This window comes from Onychostoma macrolepis, chromosome 17 (genome assembly GCF_012432095.1).
Source record: "Onychostoma macrolepis isolate SWU-2019 chromosome 17, ASM1243209v1, whole genome shotgun sequence".
NCBI classification, from domain to species: Eukaryota; Metazoa; Chordata; class Actinopteri; order Cypriniformes; family Cyprinidae; genus Onychostoma; species Onychostoma macrolepis.
This window is the reverse complement of record NC_081171.1, coordinates 15,358,499-15,385,757: the sequence shown is the minus strand read 5'-3', so window position 1 is coordinate 15,385,757 and position 27,259 is coordinate 15,358,499. Positions and strand designations below refer to the sequence as shown.

Here is a 27,259-nt window from a genome sequence, read left to right as displayed (position 1 = left end):
ATGGAGACATGCAGGTAGATATACAGTACAGGTTGATTGATGAACTGATGGATGACGACAGGAAATGGATGGATGGATAAATGGATGGAAAATGTCAGGTAGACAAACAGACAGAATGGATGAGTGAATGGATGGAGACAGGTAAATGAATGGATGGATGGATGGATGCTTGATGGACAGACAGATGGATGATGAGAGAGTAATGGATGCATGAATGGAGAACAGCAGGTAGACAGACCGACAGACAGGTGAATGAATGTATGTATGGATGGATGGAAAGTGGATGGCAGATAGACAGGCAGTTGGGTGGATGGATGAGTGGAGACATGCAAGTAGATATGCAGGTGAAAGGATGAACTAATGTACAGTATGAAGACTGTACAGGTGGATTGATGAACTGATGGATGACGACAGGAAATGGATGGATGGATAAATGGATGGAAAATGGCAGGTAGACAGACAGACAGAATGGATGAATGGATGAGTGAATGGATGGAGAACGACAGGTAAATGGATAGATAGATGAATGCATGGATGGAGAGAGAGAAAATGGATGTATGGTTGGAGAACGGAAGGTAGACAGACAGGTGAATGAATGGATAGGAAGCGGATGGTAGACAGACAGGCGGATGGATGGATGGATCAATGGACAGATGTTTGGAGAGCGGCAGGTAAATGGATGGAGACCAGCAGACTGACAAACCGGCAGTTCAGTACGCTTTGTTCAGTATGAGAGTACAGCAAGTAACAACAAGTAACAGAAAGTAGAGGGTGCATGCGAGGACAGAGACCGTCAAAGCAGATACAGAGAGAGAAAGACAATCAGAGAGACTGTAGACAGAGAGAACAGCTGTAGGGTGACTGCAGAGCTGCAGGGAGACAGGAACAGCCGGAGAGACAGTCAGTGAGACAGGCAGTCATCATCTGAGCAGCTGCAGGGAGTGAGAAGGTCAGATCAGTCGCAGAGAGTTACAGAGCAGCCGTTTGGGAGACAGACAGAGGAAGAAGCCAGATAGAGATGCGGCCAGGGAGGTGGTGTCGCTACACCTGGGAGACATGAACAACCCCGTGGGAGTCTGAATTTGAATATGAATGTCTTTCCTGATTCACAACAAGGGCAGTGACAGGGGCACTTTCATCTGCGGCGAGCGCGTATGTGCGTGCGCATCGTACAGTGCATTAATCACAGGGACGCTCGAGCACCTCCACCAATCCAAACACACCGACCTTGAGGTTACAAGAAAGACATTAGGGCCGTCTATCCTCTCAAAAGAGGGGGGAGAAAAAGCTTTCAAGGTAATGAAATTCCGCCATAAGTTAAATAAAAGACTTGTGGGGACAGGCCTGGGCGAAAATATATAAAAAATAAAAGTCAGGGTAGATTAAATTGGATTTCTTTCTCTCCTCCACCCCCCCCACCCATCCTTTCTTTTAAATTAGGCTTAAGTGCGTGTGTGGCGTATTTCTTCTTTCTCAGGATAACAGCATTACCGTCCAGAATGAATAGAATCATTTCCAAACCAATTAACCTCTGACAGAACGGATGAGTGGACAGGAATGAGAGCAAGTGAGGAGAGAGAGTGTGTGCAGAAGAGAGAGAGGCTGATGTCTTTGAGAAAAAAAAGAAGAAAAAGGGGAAAAGCTTTGCACAAGGGGACGGAGTGAGTGACAGGGGTCTTAGATAGTGACGGGGCCGGCATGACAGCGACAGTTAGACTGCGGTGTGAGGTAGAAGGAGGTAGAATATCAAATGGCCGCCTCCCCCGAGTCAGTTTCCCCTCCACCAGCCACAGTGCGCTGCTAGCATTAGTATTTGACATTAGTGTGTGCCCTGCTCATTCTCTATGCTGAGGAGTGTTTGGCATCCAGCTGCTATGGCTCCATTTAGTTAATTAAAGGCTCCATTTAGATCTGCAGCCTGCTGGCTATGAGCATGTCAATCAATAGCAGCTCTATGGCTCACGGTGGGGCAGAACGACTGATCCAACTCCCCCGAGTCCCGGTGCGTCTCGCTCCTTCGGCCAAAATCTGGGCTCTCAAAGGCGCCCATCTTTAAGTTCAGATACATCAATGACTGCAACTCACTCAGCTTCCATATTTCTCCTTATAAATGGCATGGACAGATTCTCTTTATTCGGGGCTAGAAGGAGAGAGAGCTGGAAAGAGCATCATCAGTCATTCAGAAAACACAATTTTCAGACTTCCCAGCATTTCACATCATTTTGCCTTTGCGTTAAACCCCAGTAGATCTGGAGCACTGTTGCCACACAAATATCGTGTCAGTTTGAAGATTCTGACATTCAAATCTTCAAATGCCCTTCTGTAAATTACCCACAATGCCTTGCTGGAGTTATTCCAGGCCATTACATTATGCAGGTCTATGGGCAAATATACAGTGGTTGATCGATAAAACACATTTCTACTAGCAGCCCATAAGTAAAATTAATTAAGCACTTACTCCCCATTCCCAAGAGAGTGGTCTTTTATTTTCATTCCTCTCTTTTTTTATTTTTCACCCCCTTGGATAATTGCGGTTAGGTTCCAAGACTAGTTGCAGACTACAGTGGAAGGAAGTGTTAAGCAGGGGGGTCAAGTTTTGGTTGGTTAGCATGCTCCGTTACCGTTTTCACCATAAATTGCATGGTAATGCATTGTTTTTTACAAAATACATGAATTTGCCAGTATTTTACAGTAAAATTACATAAATGTGATGTTAAACCATTTACAGTTTTTCCACTGAAAAGCATTTCTCAAAATATCTTTTTTGTGTTCTGTAAAGCAAGAAATTCATCATTTGGTTAGAACCAAATCAGAGTGAGCAAATGAGGACTATTTTCCCTGTCTGCTTCCTTTGAAGTCAAAGCCCAGGATAGTCACTGGTTCTGCCATCAGCTAATCAAACATCATGTTCATGCCGAGTGATTAATCACATGGCATTCACGGCTCAGGTGATAGACTCAAAACAGTGCCCGCAACTTAGCGCCCATGCCGAAGATGGCATTTACATTTGGAAACGGCACTGGAAATATGCCTGCGCCTTTATTCATATCAACTATCTCCCGTTGAAAGGCAAGCGGATGTTATTGGATGGCCTGATCTCTCTCCAGCCAGGAATTTAAATAAAAATATACAAACATCTATGCAGGCAACTACCAATGACAGGGTGTTTTTGCTAAGATATTGAAGGCATCCGGAAGGAGCTGGTCTTCTCTCCTCTGGATTCCAAAGTGGACCATGGGATTAACTCCTGAGAGTAATACCTCTCCTTGGATGGGTCATATAGCTGTCAGGAGAGGGTCTGTGCTCACATAAGGTACCGCCCATTAAAATGCTAATGTGCAGATGGAGATAAAATAGAGGGGAAATAAAAACACACCACCTCAGCGCTGTGTCTGCAGTGTTACACACACTGACACACACTCACACATACAGGTCTTCTCCTCCCCCTCCTCCTGAAATAATTCAATCAGGGGATTGAATGGATGAGATCGCTTACCCTCTCCATTTCCTGAAGCACTTGATCAGATTAATTGATTGTCCCCCCCACCCTCCCCAGTCAGCAGCATGATAGTAGGAATCAAGTTTACATTGATGTTTTCTATGAAATGCTTCTTCGATTTTACACTCATGTCAAAATTCAGGGGGGAAAAAAACAAAAAACAAAAGACAACATATAGGAACAGAAAAAAGTAGAACACAGAAAGACTTGGAATCACAGGTGGGAGACAGACAGGTGAAGGTGAATAATAAAGGTGAAGGATGACATGGATGGATGGAGAACTTGTTCTTATTCAGAAGAGCCTGTGGTCTGAATCATGAATCAAATGTCTCTTATAAGCCATTAAAAAGGCTCAAATGTATGATTTACTGATTTGAATCAGTTTAACGAATCAATCACTGTCTGAATCAGTTCTTGACTTATTCACTGAGCCACAAGTCATCAACAAAACTAACAAAAGAAAGCAGGCTACTAAAAGAATAAATAATATAATCATTAAGGAGCCAGAAGTGAAAAACAGAATCATAAACAGAATCATTAAATTCTTTACAGGCTTGCTCACACCAACACAAATGTTCAACACGAAAAATCTTTCAATTCCAATGCAAATATTACTGGGGATTTTTTTTGTTTTGTTTTTTTGCAGTTTAATGGAAAAGAAAGATTAGAACACCTCTGTCTAAAAAATATGTTGCATTAACAGCATGCAAATGTTTGTGTGGGTCTAAACAGATTCATTAACAGCTGTTAATTCATATTTAACCACATTTTCACACTGAATATTCATCTTGTTGTGAACAATCCTTAAAGCTAGTTCACATTGCCCCAAAAAACAGTTTTTGTTGGGTCTTGGGAAGCCTGAGCAGTCCGGTGTAATTTCCGACGTCATTGCTTATCGTTGCTATTGCGATGACGTAACAGTTCCTGTCAACCCCACAGAACCAAATGAACAGAAGAAACAGGCTTTTCAACTGCAATTAATCACAATTTTTGTAAACGCAATAAAGCATGTTTTAAGGATAGAAAAAAATATGTGCTGTGTATTCAGTGTTAAATAATCAAATGTGAACAATGCATGCAGAAAGACAAGTTTGTTGGGGATTTGCCAGATCCTCATTCCTATCAGTGACCACGACATCAGATACCACTCTCTCCTCTCTCTCTCTCTCGATGGAGATCCCTGGAAAACACTTTGGAACAGCATAAAATTGATGGACTGCTCTGATAGCAGCAGGACCATGTGCAAGAGATGCACAAACACAAAGAGAGAGAAAAATAGTGAGAGAGAACGAGAGAGACCTCCTGCTTACTCTTATCAGTCTACTGCACATGTTCTTAACACACCACATGTCAAAGCTTTAACTGCGGAGACAGCACGAGTGAGAATTGTGAGGACTCGTAGAAAGAAACTAAAAATATCAGTTCTCTACTTCACATCTCTGTGCATTCAAACACTGTCCTTGACATTTAAACACATCAACACACACGTACACCTCCACCCTGAATACACACACCTGAATGCTCACACATGAGCAAAAGTTTCAAACTCAATGTTTAAAGATGCAAACGCACACCGTAACTCACGAAAGGGCCTTCTTCTAAAGAACCATGTTTACCATGAAGCAGAAAGACAGGGAGGTATGGAGAAAAAGTAAAAGGGGAAACACTTTGAACCGCCTGCAGGAATGCACTGCTGCTCCCTGCTGCACAGAGAGGGGGATACACACTCAGAAGAGGACACGAGATGAGATGAGATGAGATAAAAAGAGACATAGATATAGATTAAAAGATATCGATTTAAATGTAAGGAAACGTCATTGTTGACCATCCCTGGTGTAAATAAGCAGTCAATGACAAAGAAAAGAAAAAATATTTTTAAAAATCGAGTTTAAAATTCTCAGTTTTTCAAATTCTTACAGAAGCACTCTTTGTTGTTTTCAAAAAAAGTTGTATACATGTTTCAAGAAAAGTTTAAATTTAATAACTCTAAATACCATCAAATAAAAAGTAACAATTTTCCAACTCTGAAAACATTTGAGTGCACACATCTTAATCAAAGTGTACAAATATATTTTGCATGGTGTTTTTTTTACAAATATCATGAATTATTAATTCAGTCAGGACCAGTCTGTTCGAGTCAGAATATTGTAGAGGTCCTGAACTTTATATTTGGCGGCAGGCTTCACTCTGAAGGGTTCAGTTCTTAACTATCCACAGGCAAACCTTGCTGAAGTTTGAACCCCCCTGAAGCCTAAGCAATTGCCAGATATTTTACATGCACCAGTTATATATTCCAAGTAGAGTAATGTGAATAAATTTGGACAATTTAGCAATGAGCTAGACAGATAGCAGTTAAGTGATCATGTATCTGCATAAGGAGGAGTTGAGGATGGAGGAGGGTAAGCGCATGATGTCTGTGCGACTGACTATGGCAAGTGTGAGTACGGATGAACTTATATATCTTATTAATTGTAGTGGGAGGAGTTACGATCAGCTGAGCGTCAGCTGATGCAGCAGTCATGCCGTGGTCTGCCGAACTACGCTTGAGCTCCATTCGTCGCTCAAACTAAATTTAATAAATAAGTCATACCACTTGACATTTTACTTGCCAAACAAACCTTGCTTAAAACCTTGTTATAAAAAGGTTAAATTATCTGATATATTAAGAAACTTTTTGACCTTGACATGAATGTGCAGTAAGGTATGTAATATCATATTGCAGTAACGTCACCACAAGCACATATTTCCAATGAGCCTGGGTAGATTAAATCACATGACTTTGATTTTGATGACAACAGTTTTTTAATAATATTAATCAGGGAAGCAATTTTGTTTAAATTGTTTTCTTTAAGAAATAATAATAAAAAGATTTTGTCAAAGTACTTCTGTTTTTTGTTAAGAATTTCATCTTTTTTCTTTATCAAGTTTGTACCACCCTGGCATTTTTATTTCATGCCCCCCAAAAAATAGCAAACTGAATTTTAATTCAGGGGAAAAAACGCTTAAAAAATTGAGGTTATTCAGGCCAATGTATCTAAAAATTGCAAAATCTATTACAGCTTTCTCTCCCTCTCTTTTAGACGGATTGATCTGGTCAGCGTATCTTGAACTATTGCCCCAAAGGTTCCTCTGTGCTTACACAGCTGTGCCCACAAACTTCATGTAATAAACTAGCCTTTCATATACACATGCACTGCTTCCACTTACACCTAACATACACCTAACCCCAGCATGACCTCTAAGTGACCTGGTACCGCATATATTACAGGGGTCGCTGAGGGCACGGTTTTACTCACGCTTACGTGTATCATATTTACAGAGTGAAGGCGTGTAAATACTGCGTGTGAAAAGCAGAATCAAATCAACAGCGGCATGAGAAGGAAAATCAATAAGCATTACAGATGCATTAGATGTGACAGCTACAATTTCATACACCACTTCCTGTCGGCTCCCAGCAATTTCATAACAACACAAAGAAAAAGAGACATTATTTTTTCAAAAGCGTAGGAAAATTCATTCTGAAATTTGCTTTTAATAATTCATGCCGAGGCTTTCAGAGTTTTCCAACCAGGAAAAAAGAGAAATACTCATGAAAGAGAGAGAGGTGAGCATGTGTTTATTGTAAGTTGTGCTTGTCAGGCACTGTACTGATTCCTCTGAATTAGTGCGCAGACAGCAGGTTAACACTGATAATACTACTGCCGACCTTCATGAAATAAACACTATGTCTAACCTGCAGGCACACACAGAGACTCGTGACAGTCTGCTATTAGGTTAATCACAGCTACAAGCTGTATCACTACGCAACTGTAGTGCAGAGGGGACAATGAGCATTGCTCTGATTGATCAGAGCTCTTTCTCTTTTCAAAGCATAATACTCACTCACTCTCTCTCTCTCTCTTTCTCTCACACACACACTTTTGTGTTTTCTATCAAGATAGGAATTTTGTTTACATATACAGTACTGTGCAAAAGTCTTAGGCCACTAGTATTTTCACCAGCTAAAAAAAATTGTATAAAGTCATTTATCTATCTTTTGCACTAGAGAAATATCAGTTTACACCATTACCATCACCATCATCTCCGAAATGCTTCAAGAAATCCAACCTGCTAGGCTGCCTGAAAAACTATGCACAGGTAGAGCAAAAGCTGCTTTAAACGTAAAGGATGGTCACACCAAATGTTCTACTTCAGGAAATTGGTATCTAAATGACAAGTAAAGAAATCAACTACAGTTTGTTTTGTATGTGAACAGTGATGTGCAAGGAAAGCTGATAAATATATTGCACTGCAAAGACAACAGAGCAAAAGTTATGTTTTTAAATACCTTCCATGCGATGCGGTTGCCTTTAGAGTCATGCTCCAGTGCGATGGGAAAGTCTCCACGCTCGTAGAACTTACGGAAGGCTGTGGGTTTAGCTGGCCTCTCTCTGAAAGCCCCTGCAGCCGGAGGGCCCACCACCTACAGGACACACAGAGAGAGAAAGCCTGTTAAATGCTGTGTCACCAGAGTGAATAGCAGTCTGAAAACCATCACAGAAAATGAAATGGTTTTGATCCTCTTTCGTCCCAATGTAAATCTGCTCTCTGTCTGATGTCAGAGGAAGCATCTATCTGCTTTATAGCGGCACACAACAAACCATCAATTATTCACAATGTCTGCCTCATATAATTCAAGTCTAGCAATTCACACAAAGTACATATTAGCAATATAAATAAAATGGTGCATTCGCCACAACATACAAGATTGTGACAAGCTAAAGAAAATGAAATAAGAGTTGTTTATTCGGGAACACAGTTGAACTCGTGAAGGCCCCTGTAGTGAGAATGTGGCAGCCCGGGGCTTTGCTCCAGGCTTTGGCATTAAACTCTGACTTCATCTGAATAAAATCATGCAGAGAGTCACCCAGTGATGCTGTTTTGCTTAATTGCTATGGTTGTTCAAATTTAAATTAATGCATAAAGCTAATGGTTAACAAACAACTATGCTAATGTGTTTATATGAGAAACATGCTCTTGGCACATTAATACATATCTTGAAATGCTTTACATATCTTCTCTGTGGTCACAACAACGTTTATTTGCAGGAATGAATCAGTGTCTGTATGAAGTATAGGAGTTGGCCCTACTATCCTGAATTTGTGGTTGACATAGTCTTGTTATAAACATGAATTACGGACACTAGCTGTTTAACTAATTTGGTGTTAGCTGATTTTGAGCTCACTGAATCAGTGAGTTGAAGTTGAAAATTAATCAGACCACTCCAATATTTCAAACCAAGCAGCCTCCTGTCAGTCAACATGGCAAATCTGTTGCACAATCTTCATAGGAAAATCTTTTTCTCACATAAAATTTCAGAAAGCGTGGATTCCTACTGAAATGAGTACATTTCACCCACAAAAATTTGATGAACAACAGAAAACATGAATAGCGGCCATTTACACAAAATGTGTTTTGTGTATTCTGCTGCACTGATTTTCCATCGTTTTTTTCTATTGTAAACTTGCTGTGTTTGACCGCTGCATTCATGTCTTTTGCAGCATCTCATGCATAATACAGCATTCTAAAAATGTGGCGCTCAAGTTCAACTTTCAAAATGTTTTTTTTTTTTTTTTTTATTCAACTACCCAGTGTCTCACGTTTTTAACATCAAAACCCATTCTGTGTGAATAGCTCTTTAAACTGCTCTGATCAAACCGAAACTGATCAAGCAAAACAGATCAGATTGAAAAGATCTCAAAATAATTATTCATTTACTTCTCTCAGAAACTTTCATGAACATTCCAAGAACAATTAGGGATGTTGTCACCATTTTTCAACAAATAATGACTTTGATCTTTTTCTCTCACAAAGCTTTTGTATGACTTCAGAAGACTGAATAATGACTGGAATAATGACTATTAATTTTTGGGCAGAGTTTTCTGAAAATTCATATTCATTTTCAATAGCTTCAAAGAGGTCTATGATAAGATTCAGTCTGGTACACAATGCTTACTAGCGCAATAATTTATTTAGATGGCAGCATAATCTTAACAGATAACATTCAGCCTGTGATGGACGGGCAGGAAGTAAATGTTCTCCACACAGTGATGGTCAAGTGAGCACTTCCTGTGAGTGAAGGAAGATGATGACAGCATAGTCCATTCTATCTGCCGTTAAACCGAGAACACACACACTCATCTGGGGAATGAGTTGTGAGTCCTCAGCCATCTCTTTCTATGAAAGCTGTGTTTCAATCACTGGAAACCGCTCTACCTCAGAGAGAGAGCAGCTCATTAATCCTCAGGCTGACTTCGCATTGGAGATGGTGTAATTCCATGAAGGTGATCAATCACCTGCCCAAGCTGAGGCCACATCTCTCTCGCTCTCTCTGGGCTCCTAAACTGCTTCTGAGAGCCTCTGATGGATGCTTGGTGAGGGGCTGCAGCTCTCCGCTTGGGCAGGTGAAACCCACATTAACATTTCCACTGCTCTCTCTCGCCTCCTACTCTCACAGGACACACTCCCCTGACAATATCATTCAATTTCTGATAATGTATGTGTATGTGTGTGTGTGTGTGTGTGCGTGTGTGTGGCTGGTGACTCACCAGGTTTAGAAGAAAAAACAGAGGCTGCTCTGATAAGGTCAGACTTCACACAACCGCTGCAGGCAACTAAATTACCTCCCTTTATTCATGGAGCATTCACCTCCACACTCCACACACATACTCACCGATCCACCCACTAACAGACATACACACACAACGTAAAGGGAAGGTCCCTTAGAAAAGTCAACCAGCACCAAACTATCAGAGGATGTGATGGTTCATCTATCTACAGTGGGGCAAAAAAGTATTTGGTCAGCCACCAATTGTGCAAGTTCTCCCACTTAAAAAGATGAGAGAGGCCTGTAATTTTCATCATAGGTATACCTCAACTATGAGAGACAAAATGAGAAAAAAAAAAATCCAGAAAATCACATTGTAGGATTTTTAAAGAATTTATTTGCAAATTATGGTGGAAAATAAGTATTTGGTCAATAACAAAATTTCATCTCAATACTTTGTTATATACCCTTTGTTGGCAATGACAGAGGTCAAACGTTTTCTGTAAGTCTTCACAAGGTTTTCACACACTGTTGCTGGTATTTTGGCCCATTCCTCCATGCAGATCTCCTCTAGAGCAGTAATGTTTTGGGGCTGTCGCTGGGCAACACGGACTTTCAACTCCTCCAAAGATTTTCGATGGGGTTGAGATCTGGAGACTGGCTAGGCCACTCCAGGACCTTGAAATGCTTCACGAAGCCACTCCTTCGTTGCCGGGTGGTGTGTTTGGGATCATTGTCATGCTGAAAGACCCAGCCACGCTTTCATCTTCAATGCCCTTGCTGATGGAAGGAGGTTTTCACCAAAATCTCACGATACATGGCCCCATTCATTCTTTCATTTACACGGATCAGTCGTCCTGGTCCCTTTGCAGAAAAACAGCCCCAAAGCATGATGTTTCCACCCCATGCTTCACAGTAGGTATGGTGTTCTTTGGATGCAACTCAGCATTCTTTCTCCTCCAAACACGACAAGTTGAGTTTTTACCAAAAAGTTCTATTTTGGTTTCATCTGACCATATGACATTCTCCCAATCCTCTTCTGGATCATCCAAATGTTCTCTAGCAAACTTCAGACGGGCCGGACATGTACTGGCTTAAGCAGGGGACACGCCTGGCACTGCAGGATTTGAGGCCTTTGTTACTTTGGTCCCAGCTCTCTGCAGGTCATTCACTAGGTCCCCCCGTGTGGTTCTGGGATTTTTGCTCACAGTTCTTGTGATCATTTTGACCCCACGGGGTGAGATCTTGCGTGGAGCCCCAGATCGAGGGAGATTATCAGTGGTCTTGTATGTCTTCCATTTTCTAATAATTGCTCCCACAGTTGATTTCTTCACACCAAGTTGCTTACCTATTGCAGATTCAGTCTTCCCAGCCTGGTGCAGGTCTACAATTTTGTTTCTGGTGTCCTTTGACAGCTCTTTGGTCTTGGCCATGGTGGAGTTTGGAGTTGGACTGTTTGAGGTTGTGGACAGGTGTCTTTTATACTGATAACAAGTTCAAACAGATGCCATTAATACAGGTAACGAGTGGAGGACAGAGGAGCCTGTAATACTTATTTTACCGAGGAATTTACCAATTAATTCTTTAAAAATCCTACAATGTGATTTTCTGGATTTTTTTTCTCATTTTGTCTCTCATAGTTGAGGTATACCTATGATGAAAATTACAGGCCTCTCTCATCTTTTTAAGTGGGAGAACTTGCACAATTGGTGGCTGACTAAATACTTTTTTGACCCACTGTATCTATCTGAAATGAGTGGTACAATTCACTGTAGATGCAAATGGGGAAATGTGAACGTAAGCAGTTTGATATGGAATCAATGTCCATAAAACCATAGAGGCTTTTCTCTCATTTTGCAAATACATTATGTTCTAAATTATTCAAGACAGATGGACATTATATAACGTTTACACTGGAAGTGTGAGAATTTAAATGAGAACAACAGCCTTCTGTGATGGTTATAAAACTCTGTCTGGTTTATTTGAAGAGGACGCCCGATTTCAACTTTCTTCAGTGACATGCTAAACATAACACTTCTGTTCAAAAGTTGGGTCTGTAAGATTTTATTTAAAGAAATTAATACTATTATTCAGCAGTGATGCATGTTACAAAAATCCTTTCAAATAAAGGTATTTTTGTAAACTTTCTATTTATTTAAAAAAAAAAATGAAAAAAATGTATAAGTTTCTACAAAAATATTAAGCTGCACATATTAAGCAGTTTGATATCTGAAGGATCGTGAGACGCTGAAGACTGGAGTAATGGCTGCAGAAAATTCAGCTTTCCCATCACAGAAATAAATTACACTTGGTATTAGTATTTCACGATATTATTATTTTTTTACAATATTTTGATCAAATAAATGCAGTGTTGGTGAGCTGAGACTTCTTTCAAAAACAAAATCATACTCACCCCAAAATTTTAAAGGGTATGTGTAGTTTTAAAATACATTTACATTTATTCGTTTAGCAGATAAATGAAATATAACAGATTTACATTTGTTGTTTGTTAAACAAATACAGCAATTTAGAAAAGATGTGTTCTAATGGCATTTAGCCTATTAATTATCAAATTTGTGCAAACCAAATCTGACATTTGAGACATTCTTCTCTCCTCGTCTTTCCTTTTCTGGGGAGAATAGGAAATATGCAAATGACAGAAATTGAATTTTTTTTGCCATCAGGAGATCCTGAGCCTAAAGTCGTGTTTAGAGCTTGATTTAACAGTTCTCCCCGCCGGTAGCCTGCTGAATGCTAGTGAGTGTGTTGCCCCTGTGAGGAGACAGAGCTCAACTGAGTCACTCCTGATTCTGATGAAAAATGACAACATGCGGGCAAAGACGCCAACGCTCACTGTGGAGAACAAAAGAGAACGAGGGATGAAACAAACATTGTGTGTTCAATTATGAAAAAGAGTCAAAGATAAAAAGCTGGAAAATGGCCACACAATGCTGATTTTCTGTATTGATGGTGTCAGACGTACAATGCTGACTGTAACTAACTCTTGTACAAAACCTAAATAAATTTATTTTGACTTCAGCTCGGCAGCATACTGTACAACAAAGCATCCAGCTTTCAGTCTTAATATAGCTGATCATACAGTATATAAAGATCACAAACATTTCCACAGCTCTACAAAAACACAAATACAAGAAAAGTCATAGTAAAAATATCCTCTTTCAACAACCCTCATCTGCATTTTTCAGCTTTCCTATAGTAAAACTCTCCTCCATAATCTTATAATCCTATAAGCATCGTCTTCACTCAGTGACGCCACAAATATTCGCAGAAAATGAAGATGTTGTTTTAATAGTCTAAACCTTAATCTAAACCTGGATGAGCCATGTGCTGTAGGAAAAGCGATAAAACATTTTCATAATACATCTGTCATTCCAATTTGTACCAGAATGAGTCTTTTCTGTCCATATGTTTACCACACTGTACACTGGCACGCGAAATTAACAAAGGCTCAAGGCAAAAATGCCACTGTAAGTGATAATATTGTCCCAGATATTTCAAATGTGGGAGCAAAATGTGTAAAGAAAATATATTTATTATTTTTTATAATATGCTATTTCTATTCTATGCCTCTGAACACACCACAGTGATCTGTAGCGGATGAAACTAATGCCAACTAAATGCCAGTCTATATGAATAAAGCAGCTGATATGACTAAAAGCCAAAGAATGTCTTATATTGTTAGAATTAGAAATAATTCCAGGAGGAAAATATTTCTACTGAATAAAAAAAATATAGTTATTTCTACACTACACTAAACTGTATGTGCATTGTGGGTAATGTGGAAACCTCATCCAGCTGCTACACATTCAATCAATGAAAATCTGTCTTCTGCTGTGTTGCTTTGCAAATGAATGTAGTAGTGAACGCTCTAAATGAATTAGAGGACATTATTGTGTTTCACACGCTACAAGCAGTGCTGGTATTTGGTAGCTCTTTGTGTTATGCGCACACACACATCTGGTCACCGGTGCTGACTTTTTGCTGAGCCAGCTCAATGAATCCAGCACATTGATCAGTCTTGCCACACTTTACATTTACTGCCATGATAAGTAATCAGACCTGAATCTATTCAGGACTGTGCAGACCAATTTAACAGCACTCTAAAGAATAACACCTATGATTGTGAACCATCAGACACATTCCATCAGCATATTCACTGCAATCTACAAAGGCATCTGGACACCTTTAAGAGTGTGTATCCTTGTAGATGTGTGTAAACTGAGAGATTTTTTGACTGTCGGTCAGCAGTTCTTTTCAGATTGTTGGTGCATTACGTGCTGTCAAGAAGCAGACTTGGAGATGCTATGCTGCCAGCGTAGACGTTTTTAATTAGAAAATTAGAGTTATAATTATTCATATTTCCTGTTATGCTTCTAGTGCCTTTGGAAGAAAATTTTCTTATATTGGAACACCATGAGATTATCAAGCCAGAGCTGCGTTCATCATCACAATAAGCTCATAATGTTTGTCATCTTCAGGAGAGATGACAAGATACTGCGTCTTTTGGCTGACAAACACTGAGGCAACATCCCACTGCTGATTTCAAGCTCAGGTGACGAAATAGAACCCATTTGATTATGCATGTATGAATTTAGGTGCGACATTTACACAAAAAATAAAACAGCTGGCACATTTTTCACAGACACACACACACACCTGGAACCTCTTACTGAGATCCAGGGCATATCTAAAGCAGCTGAGTGGGATTTCATCTACATTCTCTGAACCCAATTAAAAATAATAAACAAAAAAGATAGAAAGGATGATTATATTCTTTAGACAACTGTTTCACGTCATTAAAAAATGAGCTAGAGCTATTGTGTTCATCATTTCATTTAGCTATCTAAATGCTCCATTGTTAATTCCATTGAACCGCTGATCTGTGGTTTTTGCTTGAGTAATCAGAACAATTAATTGCCGAGGACCAACATCTCAGAGAGCCTAATCATCAAATCTACTGTCTCTGCAATTGTTTTAGAGCTAGGCTTTGTGATTAACACATCAGGGGCATTTTCTCGGGAGACAATGGAAACAGAGCAAAAAGAAAAGAAAAAGAAAAAAACTGAATGACAAAATAATTGATTGTAGCAAAAAAAGAGCACAAATACGATTCAAATCATGTTTCATACATCACATTTCTCTAAAGTAACACTAAAGTAAAGTAACGGTGACTTCACCAGATAAATCATGAAAGCAGATAAAAGAAAATCATAGATCACCAAAGAGAATGCAAACAAACTAAACTGATATCACTCTGAGAACTAACTACTATTACTTTTCCAACATTTAGCATCAAGAAAGAAAACTGGAAAGAGAAAGGAGGACCTACTGTATCCCTACTGAGTCCCCTCAGGTCTTGAAAGGCAATTGTCCTCTTCACTCAAAGAGGAACCAAACAGTTAAAGTAACAGGCCACCCAAAAATTGTAAAAATTTCATTTACTCACTCTCATGTCATTCCAAACCTGTATAAGTTTCTTTCTTTTGTTGAACACAAAGAAGATATTTTGAAGAATTTTGAAGAACCAAACAGCTGTTGGTCCCCACTGACTTCCATAGTAGAGAAAGAAATACTATGGAAGTCAACTGTTTGATTACCAGCTTTCTTCAAAATATCTTCTTTTATGTTCAACATAAGAAAGAAACTCATACAGGTCTGTAATGAAATTTTTTCATTATCCCTTTAAGAGAATTTGCAACAGAAGCCTTGCCTACTCTGGAGGAAAAAAATCACAATTCCTAATCAAAGTAGACAATATTAGAGAAGAGGGGCATTCCCTTAGAAATATACACAAAGACTGCTCTTCAGAAGAGAAAGTCTGCACTGCAGTGTTCAAAGTCTGAAAGATAAAACACGTTAAAAGATTCAAAGAAACAAAAACATTTAGTGAAAGGTTAGAAAGAAAAAAAAAACCATTTACTCAAAGAAAAGAGATTAAGCAATAAAATGTTTTTCTTTTTTGGCTGCTTTGCACAGTAGTTTCCACTAATTTATTAGTTCAAAGGCTAAGTTTCAAAATGTGGCAACGGAGAAGCCACATTGGAAGCTTTATATGCAAAAAAAAAAAAAAGTCTCAAAAGTTGATGGTTGAAGCTAACATTACTTATATTTATTTTATTTTATTTTATTTAGAACAAATATTAATTAGAAAAGTATAAATCCCACACAATTCTCAAGTTAGCATCATCACAGAAATATTCTGTGAATATACAAGATTTTTAAGAAAGTAAAACATTATTTCAAATAAAAGCTGTTCTTTGAATGTTCTGTCAGATAATCTAGAAAAAAATTGCATCATGGTCCACAAATGGGTGTAATCCATGGGTTGCAAACAGAGTGCTGGTAGCTAATGTGGTGCAATTGTTATAGTTGACTGGAAACCATGAGCCAGTGCACTATCCAGCATGGCACTTAACCTAAGGTTTCTCCACAAGGACTGTCCCTGTAATAAGTGTACAGTAAGTCAATTTGAATGAAATCGTCTGTCACAAGCATCAGCTAAAGAAAGGAAACAGGTTTAGTTGGAGTAATCACAATGCATCCTTTTGTTATTTATTTGTTTAACTAGTCTCTTCTTTAGCTGATCCAATTCATTTAGGACTCCCAATAGCCCACCCTTCCCAAAAGGTCAGGTCGACATAATGGCGATGTACTTCCTATAGATTTTTAAAGAAGAATGTCAGAGAAAGGACATTGTGCAGCATATTGGCATGATTTCACTTTTCTGGAGTGTATTGATTTCCTCCCAGCCATGTTTCCTCATGTGCTAACAGCATGTGGGCAGTCACAAGGCCTTGAGAGATAACAGTCCATGACACCTGGATCATCCTATGGCTGTGACCCTGGACCAGATTCAAGGGCACTCTCTTTCGTACTGTCATCTTGAATCAAGTTCACCGTCTGCTAAATCCTCACGTATCCATCTTCAGGCTTCAACAGGCTCATCTCACTCAAACTCTGCATTTCCTTTTGCTCATGATTGTTTTATTAGTTTTTCACTCGTTGGTCTACTTCCAATTTTTCTCCCTCCAGGATCCTATTTGCTTTCGACCCTAAAACAAATCGGTTTGATTTATTTTTTTCAACTTAGAATTTATTTTCTAATTTTTAGCCTGAAAAGGTGATATTGATGTTTTCCCTTCCTGCCAAACAGTTGTAAGTCGTCTTATCTCCAGAGCGGCTAGCATATGTTACGTATTGATTGTCTTTTGTCTGCCACGCGCTAACCACTATTGACAAACACATCCAATCATACTTTCCTTAGCATGCTGTCCATAAAGACACAGAATCGAACCCCAATCATGGGTCACAGATGCTATCTAATAGCTTTATCTGAGTTGTGCCCTAACTCTCACTATTTCATTTCTATACCACTGTCACTCATATCAGCATCATCTTGGGCATCGCCATCACTCTCACTGAGACACCAAACCTGTTGAAAACTCATTTTTAAACACATTTATCTGTGATTGTAATTTTACTCATACAAAGCCTATGGTATTAGAAAGCAGTTAGAAGGCAGACACTTTGTATGTTTAGCAGCACAAGCTGTTTCTGCTGTTATAAAAATGCACCACGAATGTATCATGAAACAATTAGAACAAGAGGAGAACAATGACGGACTGCAAGGTTTTTACTGAATAATGACTTAGTCATGTGACGTACATCAGAGTTAAATAGATTGCGGAAAAAGCATATATCAGCTATCCTGAAAAATATGTTTAAATATAGCCTAGATGGCATTTTAACAGGGAACTTAATTTAAAGAGGCAATGTCTTCCAGAGTGCCACTTTTTCTCAACACCACAGAAAAGGTCACAGAGAGCCCATTCTGCACATTATCCATTCATCTTTAAAGCAGCTTTTCATAACAAGGCGCTTTTGGAGATAAACTATAAAGCACAGAAGAATCCACAGCTATCTAATTTTAAAGTAAGAAAGCATTTAGAAGTTAGCGTGCATATGCAACCTCTAAAGTACTAATCCACAGTTTCATGTTGCTGTTTGAAATGTGAAATGCTCAAGTAAAGTGCCCAGGGAAAGGGGAGAAAGGTGAAAAATTATGCAGGCAATAACATTTCCAGATGCTATGTGTTCAGTCAAGGGCCTTCAGAGCAGAGAGGGTGTTTGATCAATAGAGCATCAGTGCTGAGATGCAGCCCTGTGACTGACATCCACATATCCATTTCACCATCAGACTTGACAAGCGGATGGATGGAAGGACGGACAGATGGATAGAGACAGACAAGTAAATGGACAGATAGATGGGCACACGAATGGATGGATGGAGACTGACAGCTACATGGACGGACGGATGAACAGATGGATAGATGGACGGATGGATGGATGGACGGACGGACGGATGGATAGACAGACGAACGGATGGATGGATGGATGGATGGATGGGTGGACAGACGTACAGATGAACAGATGAACAGACGGATGGATGGATGGACAGACGTACAGATGAACAGATGGATGGATGGATGGACAGAAGTACAGATGGATGGATGGATGGATGGATGGACGGATGTACAGATGAACAGATGGATGGATGGATGGATGGACATACGTACAGATGAACAGACAGATGGATGGATGAATGGATGGATGGATGGATGGATGGACAGACGTACAGATGAACAGACAGATGGATGGATGGACAGACGTACAGATGAACAGACGGATGGATGAATGGATGGATGGGTGGATGGATGGATGGAGAGACGTACAGAGGAACAGACGGATGGATGGATGGATGGATGATGGACAGACGGACAGATGAACAGACATGGATGGGTGGATGGATGGATGGACAGACGTACAGATGAACAGACGGATGGATGGATGGATGGAAAGAACAGACAGATGGGTGGATGGATGGATGGACAGACGTACAGATGAACAGATGGATGGACAGATGGATGGATGGATGGATGGAAGGAAGGAAGGAAGGACTGATGGGTGGAGAAAGGTACATGGATGGGTGGATGGATGGATGGATGGATGATGGAGATAGACGGGTACATGGATGGATAGATAGTACAGGTGGGTGGATGGATGGATGGATGGATGGATGGATGGATGGTTGGTTGGATAGTACAGGTACCTGGATGGGTGGATGGATGAATGGATGGATGGATGGATGGACAGAGACAGAAGGTACATGGATGGATGGAAACAGTCAGATAAACAGATGGATTGTCAAGTGGATTTATGAATGAATGAATGCATGAATGCATGAATGAATGAATGAACTCTTCATCAAGACACTGGTGAAGAGACATATTATGTGACAAAAGGCTTGTCACTGATTGGACCCATAGGACCATCTACTGCTACCTGTAGGCATTTTTACATCCGTAACTTCTTCACGTCGATTGCCCCTGGCATGGAAAGGGTGATGCATTTGCCACTCTAAAAGTAGGTGAAGACCTCCATGTGAAAAATAAAATGCTCTTCCACTCATCCTCTGTGTCAGGATAAATGGGAAAGAAGACGGTGATGCAAGGCCTTGTATTGATTCAGTTTCTATGGCCACAAATACCTGGCAGCATAATAAGCCTGTGTGCTTCAAGATTCACAGCTTTTAAGGCATCAAATGGCCTTGCTGTTATCAGCAAATCATGCTGTTCACCACACAGACTGGCTATTCATCAGCGACCACAGGAAAGGACCAGAGAGAGGTAGATATTAATAGTTTTAGAGGCAGATCTCAGGCCAGTGGTGTGTGCTGAAGCGATGCTAAATGTCCAGCAATGTAAGTAGCTAGGTTATGGACGGCCTTTGATGGGGGCTTTGTTTATGACCCGCAGAAAGTAATGAAGTAGCTGTCTGTGTCCAAGAGTGAAGGTAACTGCCTTGCTGCCCAGTCAGCCAATGACATAACAGACAGAATTTTTATAAGAAAGAAGTTTCAGACAGGCTTCCGAAAGACCAAATGATATAATGTCTAATGATCTAGTGAGCTTAAAAGGTAGCCAAGCAAGTATCTACTGGCTATAATGGTTATTTCTCAGTAGAATTTAAATTTACTTTTTTTTTATTTTATAGTGGAACAAAAAAGTAACAGTATTAAGTTTAACAGTATATCCTGATGTTAAAAACAAAAGAAATGGGAAGTATGTTTTTTCTCTTTGATAAGCCCTTTTTTTATCTTTAATTATGTGTGATTATATGGCTAGCTGCATTTTATAATTTGCATTTAGCACTGTTTTAGCCTTCTGTCTGCAACTCTATAAAGTAGATAAAGTTTCAAAGGGGAGAGCAGAAACAAAAAGCAGGTCAAGCTTAAGCCCCTTTCGGATCTCCTGACTGCAGCTATATTCCTCTCATCCTATCAGAACATACCTGTGACCAAATTTTGGGTCACGGCCCACCAGTTGAGAATCACTCCACTAGATGTAACAAACAAGGCTCTTGAAATAAATGTAGGCTACATAAATTCATACTCTCCTCTTTGAGACCTACAGAACTTAACACACTCTTGACAGTACAGCCTTCCAGAATGCACAAATATCAAAAAGCACTCCTCTACCAAACCCTCCCGTTCACAACAAGCATCAAAGTAAACACTCCCTGGCTGTGTCAGTCATTAATTTACACAGCGAACAGACATAAAAAAAAATGAAGGAGAATACAGAATGACATGAAAAAATATTCCAGTCTGCCTGCCTCTGTCTCTTTCTCTTTCTGGTGCAATCACTAACAGTAATGAAAGACACTGTCTAATCGGTAAGACAGCGCTTGAAGATGAACTGCTGGTGAGTTTGACAGGAAACGTATGTGTAGTAGATCTTTCTCATTTTTGGAAAATCTGTGTGCACATGGAAGCGCACACGCCGCAGACTGGATGACACGCTTTGTTGTATAACAAACTTTGCAGAGCTTTCCTCTGCATTGCATTTCTAAGCAGAGGGAGAGGTAATGGGAGATATTAAACATCTCCAGTGATGAGCTTGCCATCAGAGAGAGAATGTGACTGTTGGATGAATCAGCCTCTGACTCTTCTACCTCTTACACACATAATGAGCAACACACCTCTTAATGTTTAATGCAGCCAGTAGGATATGTGGGCTGCTGTGTCAATATTCTGTGGATTAGCAGCTTTTAAAGTAGGACCGAGTCGATTTGTAGATGAGGATTGTAGCAAGTTATTCCTGCCATGTACCACATTTGGCAAACAGAGCTGGTCCAATCAGCCATCCAATTTGAACAGATTTATATAATCTAGAATCTTTGTTAAAGAAATCACCGTGCAATGATGGTTTGCCAAAAATTGAAAATTCTGTCATCATTTAAGGGCCATTCACACAAAATGTCTTTTTGTGTTTAAAAACGTGACACCCAGGGAAGTGGAATGAATGTTTCAAAACTTTTAATTTCAGCACCATGTTTTCATAACTGTCAGAAACATAATTTAGCACATTTACATGGAAAAACAATAGTTCTGTGTGAACGGCGTCTTACTCACCCTCATGTTCCGAACATCATCTTGTTCCATGGAACACAAAATAACATTTTGAATACTGCAGGCCTGCTGGTCATGTTTTTTGCATGCAATTAAAGTTAACAGGGAGCTTTTAAGCTGCAAAAAAGTCAATAAAAGCACCATAAAATATCTTAATGTATCCCAAAAATATTTTAAACAAAAAAAAGAAGCGGAATAGAAATATAAAAAATAAAAAAAATCCATCGTCATTTATTTCAATGAGTCTCAAGCAAATGAGTCCTACTTTTAGAATTGTTTTATGGTGCTCTTTGTCCTTTTAGGATTCTAACAAGCCACTGGTCACTATCCACCTTTGTTGTATCCAGAAGTATTAGCTATTTCCTGTCAGTGTGCAGGACATTTGATCCATTAACCGCTATCGGTAAATAACTTTTAAAGTAGGACCGTGTCGATTTGTAGATGACGATTGTAGCAAGTTATTCCTGCCATGTGCCACATTTGGCAAACAGAGCTGGTCCAATCAGCCATCCACCCATCCATCCTACTTTAAAATAACAAAGACAGTAAATGTCAAAACTCTTTCTGCAGATGCTCTTTAACCAATTAGTGTTTATGATTATAATAATAAATTAAAATATTATGCAACACCAGTTTGCAGCATTAAGCAACATACTGTAACAGACTGCTCTGTACAGCTAAAACAAGGCTTTGTTTTTCAATGAGAAAAGAAAGTCATATAGGTTTGGACTGAGATGAGGATGAATCAATTTTAGAATTTGAATCTTTATTCAAACTACCTCTTTAATGTTTTGTCCATAAATTTAACAATACTTTACCATCAAAACTATCCTCATGACAACTTTGTTTCCCTAGAGGTGAAGCGTGAGGAAAACTGCACAGTCCAAAATATATTTGCACCTTCTGAGCAGGACAGTGAGCAAACAAAACAGCTGTTTAGCTCTAGGGAAGACTTATAATTTAAACTTAAGAGTAAGCCGGCTGTCATATTTACGTGAGTTGATGGCTATAATGAAGAACAGTCATAAATTAACAGACATGCCCTCAACAACATTTAGCATCTCCTGTGAGGGACCACAGTTTAGATCACAACCTTAATTAGCACATGGGGGAAATTTAGGTCAGTTTAAGCACAGGAGCGAGGGTTTAGCCAGGGTAGGAGGGTAATTAATTAGTCACATGCAGATGCTAAACAGGCTCATTAGTGAAGTAACTGTGGGCTAAAGGACATTTGTTTGTCTGTGTATTTGTTAATAGTTGTGAACATAAAGACACAGAATAAATGAACACAATCCATGTAGTGAAATAGCTCATTTCATGGTGTGTGGATGTAACAAATGCAGCTTATGTATACATAATAGGACAAAAAACTGAATGTAAATCATATATAATCTCTTAAATGATTTCTCTAAATCCATCCTTATATGCCCTTATGTTTTAAAATGCTCCTCTCAACTACTGCACAGATTTAGTCTAAAATAAGAAAATACTATATTTCAACAGGGCGATAAGAGCTGCCAGTTTAAACTGATGGGCTTTTATACTTGTTACGGGCATCTAATACATCTTCATCTCTGGCCAACTCGTAGACGCTATCAAGAGACAGGCCCATTTTAGGCAATTATACCGCAGCCTGCACTGATGGGGGTGATGTTGTGGGGCACGATGAGAATGATGGGTAACTGTCAGCTGTGTGGTGAAAAATGGGATCCACATTGTGTTGAAATAAATGTCTAAAGCAAGCAGAAAGTCCATTTTGAAGTGACAGTTTGTTTTGTAGATGTCAGTATATGTGCAAAAAAAAAAAGAGAAAGAGAAAAAGAAAGACAGAAGACTGTACAGTAGTACATCCAACAATGCTGCAAATCATCAAGTTAGAAAATATCCACTATATAAAGAAAAAGAAATCAGTGCATCCCTGCTGAAAAAAACCAATAGAACCCTGCCCAAAACACAATAGAAAAATGTAATGGTTTTAATGGTTATAATGGGAATTGTATTGGTTTTAATGGAAACTATAATGGTGTCTACTGGTATGTGATGGATTCTATTGGTGGGATGTTAAATCCCATTGGAAAAATGCCCGAAACACACTACAAAAAGGAATTTTGTAATGGTTTTACTGGAAAAAGCTAATGGTTTATAATGGTATTTTAATGGAAAGCATTGGAATTTCTGTGATGGTTTCTACTGGGCTTCTATTGTTTTGTTTTTTTAGCAGGGATGGGAATGATGCATCTTCATGAATCCTAAACGCATGTTCCCAATGTATGAATCAGTTAATGAAATCACTAATGACCTAATAATTGTAATTGAAACGTTGAGTTACTTCACCCAAAAAAAAGAATATTCTTTCATTAATTCACATCAGCGTTGTTTACATTCAGCATGTGGCTTTCTCCTGAATGTAAACAATGCTGATTATGTTCATTACTTTCGGGCGAAAGGGCACACATGCATCATGGTAATCTCCAAAATAGTGGAAGGCGGTAAGTCGGGGAGAAGAATTGTTGGATAAATTATGTCATTTTTATTTTCTTTGTGTACAAAAACTATTCTCGTAGCTTCGCAAAATTGAAATTGAGCCACTGATGTCACATGGGCTGTTTTACCGATGCCCTTGTTAAGTTTCTGGGACTGGGAACATTGCAATTGCATTGCTGTCTATGCAAGGCCAGCGAGCTCTCAGATTTCATCAAAAATATCTTAATTTGTGTTCCGAAGACAAACGAAGGTCTTACGGGTTTGGAACGACATTAGGGTGAGTAATTAACAGTGATGGCAATAACGGCGTTATTTTTTTCAGTAACGAGTAATCAAACGAATTACTGTTTCCTCCGTTACAACGCCGTTACCGTTACTGAAAATAAAATGTGGCGTTACTATATTATATTATTAGAATTAAATTTTTCAGTTCATCTGAATGGATGCGCAGTGTAGCTGTATTTGACGTACCATAAACTCTAGTGTGAAGCCCACGCTCGCCGTCGCTTTCTCTCACAAACACGCACGCAAAGAAAGATACAGAGCAAGAGAGTCTTTCATAACATGCAGGATTGACGCGCTACATGTAAACGATATTCTTTGTTGTGTTTTCCTGTCAAGATAACGGAGTTCCTTTGGAAGTCTTCAGAACTGCCGGTTTCTCTGTTAATGGGCGGAACTAATGCGCAAGCGACAAACACATTGGCTGGCGCTCACCTATTATCGTCCCTGTTTTGATTTCAGCAAATCAATTTGAGCGAACGCAGACAACGTGATTAATATTCATGAACCCAGAAGCTCATTAATCCTTAGTGCGTTTTATATTGATGACAAATATGCATTCATACTTGGTTATTCTAACTACTAAAGTTGTATCATCATATAATATTAAATTATCATAATATTATATTATAATGCTTGACTGACTGATACTAAGTGTCAGTAGATAAATAGTGTAGATTAATGTACAATGTTTTATAATAATAATTTATTCTTTTTAGTGTCCATTTCATTAATTTAACACATTTAATATTGGGGGCATCCAAAGTTATTTGACATTTGAACATTTTTTTTAAAGTAACGCAATAGTTACTTTCCCTGGTAATTAGTTACTTTTATAATGATGTAACTCAGTTACTAACTCAGTTACTATTTGTGAGAAGTAACTAGTAACTATAACTAATTACTTTTTTAAAGTAACATGCCCAACACTGGTAATTAATGACAGAATTTTCATTTTGGGGTGAATCCTATCCCTTTAACACAGATATAGTCACATTAACATAAGCAGAAGAACATTAATACAGAACACTAGCACTACGTTATCCAACAACGAATCGTTCAGTTTGTTTACATGTCTCATATTTTTTCGTTCATTTTCGAAGGATGCACCCTCATAGGCTTCCATGTGAACTGCATACGTCATTAGGCTTTTCTTTTCATAAAAGTAATCCAAATCGCATTTACAATAATTCACACCTCACAAACAATAACAGTCAACCTTTTTAATATAATTTTTATAACGGTCATTTAAGACTGACTATAGCGCCAGCAAATAGCATTCGAGCGCGGGCCCACTTTACTAAACGAGTCTGAACAAGACTCCGAGAGGCACGCAATTAACGTTAGATATCTCATTTAGTGAACGAAAATAATGAACAGGCATATCTCCTAGTAAACGAACTGAATGAATATCTCACCATCAAAACTACGTTCACAACAAGGCATATGAATGAATCATTAACAAAAGGCATTCACTTGTCACCACCTACTGGCGTAATGTAATAGTGAACCGAGTTAAAAGAATCGAGTCATTAAGATGAATCAAAATCCCCCGCAACGTCTGACTCGTTTAATGCAGACGGAAAATTATTGACAGTAATATAGTCTTCTTTATGCAGGTATTGTTTATGGTGGCTGGAAATACTGTGTGTTCATTGTCAGTATATTTTGGTATTAGTTTAACTTAAAAATCACTAAAAACACTTCAAAACAAGAATAACAAATCAACATGCACTCACCACTGAATTCTTCATGGTGGATTTCACCGTAAACCCCTCCGTTTTCAGTTCTCCTTTAGCCAAAGGATGAAATGTTCTCATTTTCGTACACATTTCTAACTAAACACAGTTTCAGCTCAAAAAGAGCAATACAAATTAAAAGACTAAATTGCACGTTGAACACCTGCTAACTCAATGGCGTCGCATTAGTGCTTGTCTGTTTGTGTTGCCAAGGACTCAGTTGAGGACGCGCTGCGGTTGCTATGGAGGGTAAAAACAAACCCGGATGTTCATCATGCTATGGAACAAATCGCGCTCTGTAGTCGTTCATCAAACGTTATTAAAAACGAAAGGGAGATGGGAAATTATAGTGTAGCAAAATGATAATCAATACGGGAAAGCATTATTATGTTCCAGTGATATATGTGAGTGCATGAGGCATAGATTTTCTCTGCACATCTATCTTTTATTCAGTCTAATTAGATTTTGTTTTCCAATAAATATTTTAAGGGTTTTGGGTTGGCTCACCTTTGTAGTTTTAAAAGTAGACACCAGAGATGAGTAAAACAGCAAATAACATCTTATGTGTCTGTCCAGGGACAATTTTAAGGGTCTAATGAGTAAACTAGTTATGTGGTTCTCAACCTTTTTGACAATACAACTTTTGTCATTTAATTTAACATGCTTTGACATGTAATTAATAATCTTTTCCACATTACATTGAAGCAAAATAAACAACTTTCTGTACATGTGACAATTTGGTTTATACCCAGTGAAAAAGAAAGAAAAGAATGCAGCATTGTTTTGCATTTTTTTTACTTTTTACTGAAACTAGATTTTGAAATATTAATCTATTATTAAATTTAGTAAACATTAAAATTATTTTAAATATTATATAATAAATCAATATAAATATTATTTTAAATCATTTTAGTTCATCTTTTGGCCCACTTAAAAGTTTCCTGATGCCTCTAGTGGTTGAGAATCACTGTCGTAGTCACCTTAGGGCCCTCCTCACCACAAGGCCTGGGAAAAACATTCCCAGTTACTCCACCTCAATGATGGCACTGTGTCCGCCCTGCATCATACGCTTAAGCAGTGATGCTGTATCCTACAGGTTTACTAGCACATTGTCTGCTAAATCTAGAGAGAATTTCACTGCACTAAATCATTCCACTATAAGAGTTTGGCACTTTTAA

At 38.8% G+C, this 27,259-nt stretch overlaps 1 protein-coding gene across 1 annotated transcript in view; it reads right to left on the bottom strand.

Annotated features, from left to right (window-relative positions):
- pacrg (PARK2 co-regulated) overlaps nucleotides 1–26,291 on the bottom strand; it is a 108,691-nt gene extending 82,400 nt beyond the window's left edge. Inside the window, exons 1-2 of the mRNA XM_058748363.1 lie at nucleotides 26,082–26,291; nucleotides 7,827–7,961 (exon numbers count right to left, since the gene is read on the bottom strand). Of these exons, the coding sequence (XP_058604346.1) occupies nucleotides 7,827–7,961; nucleotides 26,082–26,174 (228 nt within the window). The 5' untranslated portion in view covers nucleotides 26,175–26,291. The remainder of the gene's footprint in view (nucleotides 1–7,826; nucleotides 7,962–26,081) is intronic.
- Nucleotides 26,292–27,259: the final 968 nt, after the last annotated feature.